The sequence below is a fragment of the Kogia breviceps genome, chromosome 3 (genome assembly GCF_026419965.1).
Source record: "Kogia breviceps isolate mKogBre1 chromosome 3, mKogBre1 haplotype 1, whole genome shotgun sequence".
NCBI classification, from domain to species: Eukaryota; Metazoa; Chordata; class Mammalia; order Artiodactyla; family Physeteridae; genus Kogia; species Kogia breviceps.
This window is the reverse complement of record NC_081312.1, coordinates 152,603,142-152,613,211: the sequence shown is the minus strand read 5'-3', so window position 1 is coordinate 152,613,211 and position 10,070 is coordinate 152,603,142. Positions and strand designations below refer to the sequence as shown.

General features: G+C 40.9%; 1 protein-coding gene across 1 annotated transcript; it reads left to right on the top strand.

Moving 5' to 3' along the window:
* The first annotated feature begins 1,104 nt into the window (after window positions 1–1,104).
* Window positions 1,105–9,283, top strand: LOC131752695 (iron-responsive element-binding protein 2-like). Its single transcript, XM_059057302.2, is given in 3 exon segments — window positions 1,105–1,243; window positions 3,178–3,304; window positions 6,702–9,283. Coding segments are annotated over 3 exon segments (1,515 nt in total). The 3' UTR covers window positions 7,951–9,283.
* The last annotated feature ends 787 nt before the right edge of the window (window positions 9,284–10,070 follow it).

The window sequence follows — 10,070 nt, the reverse complement described above, 5'->3', positions numbered from 1 at the left end:
TATTTCCTTTTTAAGAAATTTTTGCCTGCTCCAATATATTCTCCTTTGTTTTCTGCTATAAGAATTTTTTTTTGGTCCTTTTACATTTAGATCTGGAATGGATTTTTTTTATATCATGTGAGGTTCATGAGCTGTGGAAGAGATAAAAGAGGACATATATCCAAGAACAACAGGCAAGTTTTTAAATTATTATAAAAAATTAATACCAGACTACTTAAAGTCACTATTAGAAGCAGTGGAAGTAAAAATTGACACAGTAGAAAATCAGTCAGAACGTAAAAGAACTCCAAAAGAAAAATGTACAGTAAAACAAAACAAAACAAAACTGGAGGAAATCACTGAACTCCTATTGTAAGCAGAAGGGTTTACATATACTGTATTTAATTAATTCTAAATGTATATTTTCTTCCCATTTTAACAACTCTAAAATCAGAATGCATCTTATAACTGATGTGTGTCATTCAACTGAGAAAAAATAAAACTATAGGTTTAGTCAAATAGAAAATACTAATGAAATTCTATCAAAGTAGTAAATGATGAATATATATTTCTAAATAAGTCTGAAAGAATTATTTCAATATATATAAAATAAGAATCTTAGGTGATAAAAAAAATTCATTGTGTATTAGTTTAATTGGAAGCCTTGTTTGTTTCTTAGTGGTATATAAAATATGTTCTTATAATCACTGGTGTCCTGGATTTGCTGAGATACAGTATGAACTAATTTATCCCGTACAATAATCTAAAGACATGAACATTGCTTGAAAAAAATGAAGAAATGTGTAGAGAAAATTAATAAAACCATAATTAGTAACTGATCTAGCCAGAATTTAGATCTAGGCTTTCCACAGCATTTATCACAGAACTCCTAGACAACAGAAAATAGCATATGGACTCCAGACCTCAGGAAACTCCAGGAAGATTTTCCAACCCTCAACAGTCAATAACTAAAGATATAAAGGTAATTTGAGAGGGAAAAGATGAGTTTATACATAAACAGGGTCCTTATTAAACTTGTCAGGAATCCTCTCATTTTTATGTAGATTTGAAATCTTCCACAATAAAAAGTAAAAACAAAAATTTATGTAAGGCAGAGACTTCGACATGGTTGTTTCAACTGCAAATAGTTTGCAGGTTTTCCCAGCAGGGATGGCTTTCATGAATCCAAGTCAGATTGCCTTTACTTCTTCTGAGGACCCGGTCAAGCCCAGATGCAATGAAACTGCATCTACAGGGCTTGGTGGTAGGGGAGGGGGCAAGGGTGAGGTTTATTCCAAAGGGTTGTTTTCTCAGCAAGGCTCTCATTCATAGAACAAGGCAACACCAAGACATTCTCAGGTCTGCAAAGTCTCAGAAAACTTACTAATCAAATGCTTATTCTCCCTAATTTGCTCAAAGACATATATTTGTTTTAAAACACTTAAAAGAGAGCTCTCACCATGTGTCAGGCAGTATTTTAACTGCTTTATTACATTATCTTCATAGCAACTCTGTAAAGTAGATGTAATAATCCCCATTTTATAGGTAAGGAGACTGAGGCATACAGAGGTTAAGCAACTTGCCCAAGGTCACACAATCAGTAAGGGGCAGAGCTGGAATTCAAACCCAGGCCGTGTGGCTCCAGAGTATGTGCTCTATACTTCGTGCTATCCCACTTCAAACTGTTGGCTGCTTCTCTTTTGTTTTTTAAATTTTATTGGAGTATAGTTGCTTTACCATGTTGTGTTAGTTTCTGCTGTACAGCAAAGTGAATCAGCTATACGCATACACATGTCCCCATATCCCCTCCCTCTTGAGCCTCCCTCCCACCCTCCCTATCCCACCCCTCTAGGTTATCACAAAGCACTGAGCTGACCTCCCTGGGCTATGCTGCTGCTGCTTTGTAAATAAGATAGTCTACACCAATTTTTTCGGATTCCACATATATGCGTTAATATACGATATTTGTTTTTCTCTTTCTGACTTGCTTCACTCTGTATGACAGTCTCTAGGTCCATCCACATCTCTGCAAATGACCCAATTTCATTCCTTTTTATGGCTGAGTAATATTCCATTGAATATATGTACTACATCTTCTTTATCCGTTCCTCTGTTTGTGGACATTTAGGTTGTTTCCGTGACCTGGCTATCGTAAATAGTGCTGCAATGAACATTGGGGTACATGTCTCTTTCTGAATTATGGTTTTCTCAGAGTATATGCCCAGTAGTGGGATTGCTGGGTCACATGGTAGTTCTATTTTTAGTTTTTTAAAGAACCTCTATACTACTCTCCATAGTGGCTGTGCAACCAGGGTGAATTAAAGATGGAATTTTTGAACAAGAAAGTTGTTAAAAATAAGTGATGAGGTAGTGTCAGAACAAGGAAGGGGAGGGGGAGGAGGAGAAAAGTGATTACCAAAAACAATAACCTCAGTACTTGTGTGTATATGCTTATTGGTATTGCTGTGGCATCTAAATAAACTCTCTTCAGAGTTCCCTGACTTCTACTTGATTGACAAACCTAGTTCCCCTACACTCCTCTCTATGTCACATTAGTTAACTAAAAATCTAACGTTTATTTCAGTTGTACTGGCCCAAAATAATGCATGCTCTCATGGGATCACAGAAAGGAGGTGAAATTTTGACAGAAGATGAAAGATTCTGGGAGTCCATGAGAATTCTGTGGGATCTGGGATTTGGAAGAAAAATAGTGGGAAGGCAATAAAGATAAATCCTGCCTAGGACCCTCCAGGGCCAGCCAATGGACAAATGTTTGGGTTAAGAAACCAGGGCTATTTGGAATTACAAATCTCAGCTTTTCCCTCCTCATCATCCAGAAAGCTGGATCAGAAGGAATGTTATTGCCTGAGGGAACCTAAGAAATAGGACCCAAAAGATAAAGGAAACAGACAGTACCTCCTGTTTCCACCCACAAGTCCAGTTCCTTAGTGAAAAGGTACCAAGAATCTGTTTGGGATGGGTAGACATGTCCCCCTATCCCTCAGATGGGTCACAGACTAAAACTGTGTATCAGTCATTACATTCTCATTCAGGTCGGCAAGAGTGGCTCCTAGGTGAAAGCAGAAGAGAGATATTCCACGTGGAGAGGTGTGTCCATCTCTCTAAGAGCTGTGGACTTAGAGAACTTGAGTTGACTTGGTAAACTAAAAGGCAGTTCTCTCCCCTGTCCTTGAACAGCCTCTAGTGATGAGAGTCAAGTGCAGAGTCCCTCAGAGAAAGACAAAGAAGAGGCAGCAGATCCACTGAGCATCCAGGTAACCCACCACCACTCAGTGGAGACCCTGGCAACCATGCACAGTGGGGCGTAGTGGTGGAGCCCGTGGTGAATGAGTCTGGCCTAGGGAAGCTGGGACAGGAGCCCAAGAAAAGACAGAGGGGACAGTCAAGGCAGGGAGGGTGGGGAAGTGCTCAGGGAAACATGCCCTGGTAAAACCTGAGGGGACATTAAAGCTGACAGGACAGTGGAGAAGGATGAAAGCTGAATTGCCCTGTCCTGAGCAGGAAAGCAGAACATGGGAATTCTAGGATAGAGGAGGTCAGTAGGGGGATGGAAAGATGGTGGGAAATCAGGCTACTTCAGACTAGAGGTGACCCTCTACCTGTTTGATTTTTATTTTTTTATTTTTAATAAATTTATTTATTTATTTATTTATTTTTGGCTGCGTTGGGTCTTTGTTGTTGCGCGAGGGCTTTCTCAAGTTGTGGTAAGCGGGGGCTACTCTTTGTTGCGGTGCGGTGCGCAGGCTTCTTATTGTGGTGGCTTCTCTTGTTGCAGAGCATGGGCTCTAGGCTTGCCAGCTTCAGTAGTTGTGGCTCACGGGCTCTAGAGCACAGGCTCAGTAGTTGTGGCACACGGGCTTAGTTGCTCCATGGCATGTGGGATCTTTCCTGACCAGGGCTCAAACCTGTGTCCCCTGCACTGGCAGGTAGGTTCTTAACCACTGCACCATCAGGGAAGCCCCTGTCTGCTTTTTAATTCCTGGGGCCATGCCTCTGGGAAAGCCTTCTCAGAAACTCTTGACCCTAAATGGGGAGGAGATGGTGGTTTTTAGGGCTTAGGTCAACCACATCTTCCTGAAAAGTGTTAATGCTCAGTTGGAAACAGGTTAAGTGTGGGGAGAAAATTACCCTATGGGCTCAGAGGTCTTAGAAATAAGTCTCTGCTGTTAATGTTATCATAGTGAAGTCTGGTGAAGTCTTGTACTGGTTTAAGGTGGGGTTTTTTTGTTTTTGCGGTACGCGGGCCTCTCACCGTTGTGGCCTCTCCCGTTGCGGAGCACAGGCTCCGGATGCGCAGGCTCAGTGGCCATGGCTCACGGGCCCAGCCGCTCCGCGGCATGTGGGATCTTCCCAGACCGGGGTACGAACCCATGTCCCCTGCATCGGCAGGAGGACTCTCAACCACTGCGCCACCAGGGAAGCCCATGGTTTAAGGTTTATAAGAAGGGTGATCTTGGACCCTTCTGACTTTTACCCCTCCCCTCTTCCCTGGAGCTCAGACTCTGGTCGCAGGCGTAATTGCAGCCTTATGAGTAAAAGATTTTATTTCACATGCTTATCAGTCTCTGCTGAACACGTGAGTCTTTTTCTGCCTTTAGTTTCTTGACCTTAGCTTCTATTTATACGCACAATACTCATCCTTTCAAATACAGGGTAATCCAATAGCAGCTACTTTTTCACACACTCCTGAAACATAAAAATCCTAAGGACATAATAATTACCTTTTATATTTTTTAAAAGTCTTCTCTTTCTTTAGTGTTAAATTAGTTTCCAAAATGGAACTCTTCCTCCTTTCTCCTGACTGCCTTTTCTAGAGTTTTACTAAATGTTTTTTAGCCAATAGCTCTTTTTCTTATAAATCCTCACATTTGTTCTAATTATAAACTAGCACACATGGTGACATACGTTACTTTCCTAGGCTGAATTCCAGAAAGTGATGACAAGCGAAGAAAGAAGAACTCCATAAATAAGCTGAATTTAGTCTATGGGATGGCAAATTGCCCTTACTGTTGCTTTTTTTTTTTTAATCCAAAAAGAAATTTTATTTCTAGCTGAAGCAGGTCCCAGTGGGTTTCCCGCTCCTAATAAATTATTAACTTCTTTGAGGAAAGTAATATGTTCTAGTCATCTTTGTAATGTCATCTCCAGTGACTTTCACTAGGAGTATGCAATGAGTGTTGAACTGAATTAAATTGCATTTAGTCAAATGAGAGGTGATACCTAACAGCATTTCAGAGGAAGACAGAGAAACAAACTGCATCTTATGACATAGACATTCTGGTGTCCTTGCTATAACTTACCAGTTAACCAATTCAATAATTGTATGCAGTCAAGCCTCACAATAGTTTTACCTCTTTCTTAATCTAAAACAAGAAAAGTAATATAAAGTGTGTGGAACCACTCACAGTCCCATCACCCTGCAATATATCAGATTAACAACAGTGGTTATAAAGTTTGTCTTTGTTATACATATAATACAGATATTTAAAACAAAATGGTATACTCTGAGCCCATAGGACAAAATGGTATGCTCTACATCTTATTCTGCAGCCTGCTCTTTCACACAGCGTTATGGGTTGAGAAGACGTTCTCATACCAATAAACATTCCTCAATAGATATTTATTGTTCTGTCATATGATTGTACCACAATTTACCTAACTAATCATCTGTCTAGGGTGTTTCCATTTAAAAAACTTATTATAATGCTTTGATATCCTTGTTGTTGTTGTTGTTTTTAGTTCTATATTCTGCTCTTATTTCCTCAGGATAAATTACCATAGGTAGAATTGCTGGGACGAAAGATACATAGATTTTAAATTGGAACACACATTTCTGAGTCGCTGTTCAGAAAGGTTATACTTCTATGCATTCCCTGTTCATGTCCTTTGTCCATTTAAAAAAGGGGATGAGGGACTTCCCTGGTGGCACAGTGGTTAAGAATCTGCCTGCAAATGCAGGGGACATGGATTCCGATCCCTGGTCCGGGAAGATCCCACATGCTGTGGAGCAAGTAAGCCCATGTGCCACAACTACTGAGCCTGTGCTCTAGAGCCCATGAGCCACAACTACTGAAGTCTGTGCTCCACAATTACTGAAGCCCGCGCTCCTAGAGCCCGTGCTCCGCGACAAGAGAAGCCACTGCAATGAGAAGCCCGCGCACCACAACGAAGTGTAGATCCCACGTGTCACAACTAGAGAAAGCCTGTGCACAGCAATGAAGACCCAACGCAGCCATAAATAAATAAATAAATAAATAAATAAATAAATAAAAGAGGATGAGTGGGTATTTATCTTATTGATTTGTTAGGGCTCTATTTATTAAGCACACTGTCCTTTTGTCATAAATTACACAAACATTTTTTCCTCATTTGTCTCTTTACTTTTAATATTAATAGCTTTGAGAGGAAGAGATGTGATGACAGAAGCAGAGGTCTGAGTGAGACCATTGCTGGCATTGAAGATGAAAGGGAGCCTGGAGCCAAGGAATGAGAGCAGCCTCTAGAAACCAGAAAAGTGAGACTAAGGGACAAGCTTGGAGCCATCCTAATCTCCTCTGTGTTCCTAGCCCCTAGCCCATGGCCTAGCTGAGATCGATCATCAGAGAAATGTTTGTTGGTCACTGGGGCTGCTCTCTCCAGGGAAGTGAGCCATTCAAAAATGGTCAAATGTCATCAATTCCGTACGGTTCAACCTAATACAGTGGTCCAGGATATGCCTTTGAGTACCTTATTGAAACATTAAATGACAGTTCACATAAGAAGTTCTTCAATGTACCTAGACTTGGAGGCACCAAGTATGATGTTCTGCCTTACTCAATACGGGTCCTGTTGGAAGCTGCTCTGCGAAATTGTGATGGCTTTTTAATGAAAAGGGAAGATGTTTTGAACATTTTAGACTGGAAAACCAAACAAAGCAATGTTGAAGTGCCCTTTTTCCCTACCCGTGTTCTTCTTCAAGATTTTACTGGAATACCGGCAATGGTGGATTTTGCTGCTATGAGGGAGGCAGTGAAAATTCTTGGAGGTGACCCTAAGAAAGTCCATCCTGCCTGTCCGACAGATCTCACGGTTGATCATTCTTTACAAATTGACTTCAACAAATGTGCAATACAGAATGCTCCAAATCCTGGAGGTGGTGACCTACAGAAAGCAGGAAAGCTTTCTCCACTTAGAGTGCAGCCTAAGAAGCTTCCCTGCAGAGGCCAGACTACCTGCCGAGGATCATGTGATTCTGGAGAACTAGGCCGAAACTCAGGAAGATTTTCTTCGCAGATCGAAAGTACACCCATTCTATGTCCTTTTCATTTGCAACCAGTGCCTGAACCTGAAACAGTATTAAAAAATCAAGAAGGAGAATTTGGCAGAAATTGAGAGAGGCTTCAGTTTTTCAAGTGGAGTTCAAGAGTTTTTAAGAATGTGGCTGTAATCCCTCCTGGAACTGGAATGGCTCATCAAGTAAACTTAGAGTATTTGTGGAGAGTGGTTTTTGAAGAAAAGGACCTCCTCTTTCCGGACAGTGTCGTTGGCACAGATTCTCATATAACTATGGTGAATGGTTTGGGGATTCTGGGGTGGGGGGTTGGAGGTATTGAAACAGAAGCAGTTATGCTTGGTTTGCCAGCTTCTCTTACTTTACCAGAGGTGGTTGGATGTGAATTAACTGGCTCATCGAATCCTTTTGTTACATCCATAGATGTTGTTCTTGGCATTACAAAGCACCTCAGGCAAGTAGGAGTGGCTGGAAAGTTTGTTGAGTTTTTTGGAAGTGGAGTTTCACAGTTATCTATAGTAGATCGAACTACAATAGCAAACATGTGTCCAGAATATGGTGCTATCCTCAGCTTTTTCCCTGTTGACAATGTGACATTAAAACATTTAGAACATACAGGTTTTGACAAAGCCAAACTCAAGTCAACGGAAACATACCTTAAAGCTGTGAAATTGTTTTGAAGTGACCAGGATAATTCAAGAGAACCTGAGTATTCCCAGGTGATCCAGATTAATCTGAATTCAATAGTTCCATCTGTCAGTGGTCCAAAAAGACCTCAGGATAGAGTTGCTTTGACAGATATGAAAAGTGATTTCCAAGCTTGCTTAAATGAAAAGGTTGGATTTAAAGGCTTCCAAATTGCAGCTGAAAAGCAAAATGATATCGTCTCTATTCATTATGAAGGAAGTGAATATAAGCTGTCTCATGGATCTGTGGTCATTGCTGCTGTTATCAGTTGTACCAATAATTGCAATCCATCTGTCATGCTCGCTGCAGGTCTTTTGGCTAAAAAAGCTGTTGAAGCTGGTCTGCATGTTAAACCTTATATAAGAACAAGTTTACCTCCAGGCAGTGGGATGGCTACATATTACCTCAGTTCAAGTGGAGTATTACCATATCTTAGTAAGCTCGGATTTGAAATCGTTGGCTATGGATGTTCAACATGTGTGGGAAATACAGCACCCTTATCAGAAGCAGTTTTAAATGCAGTAAAACAGGGTGATTTGGTTACTTGTGGAGTTTTATCTGGAAATAAAAATTTTGAAGGTCGTCTTTGTGATTGTGTTCGTGCCAATTATCTTGCCTCTCCACCCTTAGTGGTAGCTTATGCCATAGAAGGCACAGTGAATATAGATTTCCAGACAGAGCCTTTAGGTACTGACGCTACTGGCAGGAATATTTATCTACATGATATTTGGCCTAGTTGAGAAGAAGTTCATCAGATAGAGGAAGAACATGTTGTATTTTCCATGTTTAAAGCATTAAAAGAGAAGACAGAGATGGGAAATAAATGGTGGAATTCTTTAGAAGCACCAGATTCAGTTTTGTTTCCATGGGATTTAAAGTCTACTTATATCAGATGTCCTTCATTTTTTGATAAGTTTACCATAGAGCCAGTTGCACTCCAGCCTATTGAAAATGCCCATGTCTTATTATATCTGGGAGAATCTGTCACGACAGATCATATATCACCTGCTGGAAGCATTGCTAGGAGTAGTCCTGCTGCTAAGTATTTGACAAACAGAGACCTTACCCCTCGTGAATTCAACTCTTATGGAGCCCGAAGAGATAATGATGCTGTGATGACAAGAGGCACTTTTGCAAATATCAAGCTTTTTAATAAGTTCATTGGAAAACCAGCTCCCAAAACAGTTCATTTTCCATCAGGACAGACGCTAGATGTATTTGAGGCTGCAGAGCTGTACCAGAAGGAAGGTATCCCACTGATTATTTTAGCAGGGAAGAAATATGGTTCAGGAAATTCAAGAGATTGGGCTGCCATAGGGCCATACTTGCTGGTATTGATTCTTAAATTTTATCTTAAACTTCAAAGAGCTTTAAATATTCTCTTTTGTCAGTAACATCCTGTCAAAGTTCATTTTGTTCATTTAGACTTTTTTTTTTTTTTTTTTTTTTTGCAGTATGCGGGCCTCTCACTGTTGTGGTCTCTCCCGTTGCAGAGCACAGGCTCCGGACGCGCAGGCCTAGCGGCCATGGCTCACCGGCTTAGTTGCTCCGCGGCATGTGGGATCTTCCCGGACCAGGGCACGAACCCGTGTCTCCTGCATCGGCAGGCGGATTCTCAACCACTGCGCCACCAGGGAAGCCCCATTTAGACTTTTTATGCCTACTTGGATCTCATCTGTGGGTGTTTTTAAGTGACCTTATATAATATGCTGTACTAATCTAGTTGCATTTTAATACTCTGAATTTAATTAAACCTACATCAGTCTTATTTGTGAAAATAAATGTAGTAGAGGGAAAGGAAAAAAATATATTAATAGCTTTATTTGTAGATGGACACAAGTTTAACATTTTTATGTAGTCAAATCTGCCAGTATTTTTATTTTATGGATTTAGTCTTGGTGTTATGTTTAGAAAGAAATTCCCGGGCTTCCCTGGCGGCACAGTGGTTAAGAATCCACCTGCCAGTGCAGGGGATGCAGGTTAAAGCCCTGGTCCAGGAAGATCCCACATGCCACAGAGCAACGAAGCCCATGTGCCACAACTACTGAGCCTCCGCTCTAGAGCCCGCAAGCCACAACTACTGAGCCCACAAGCCACAACTACTGAAGCCCAC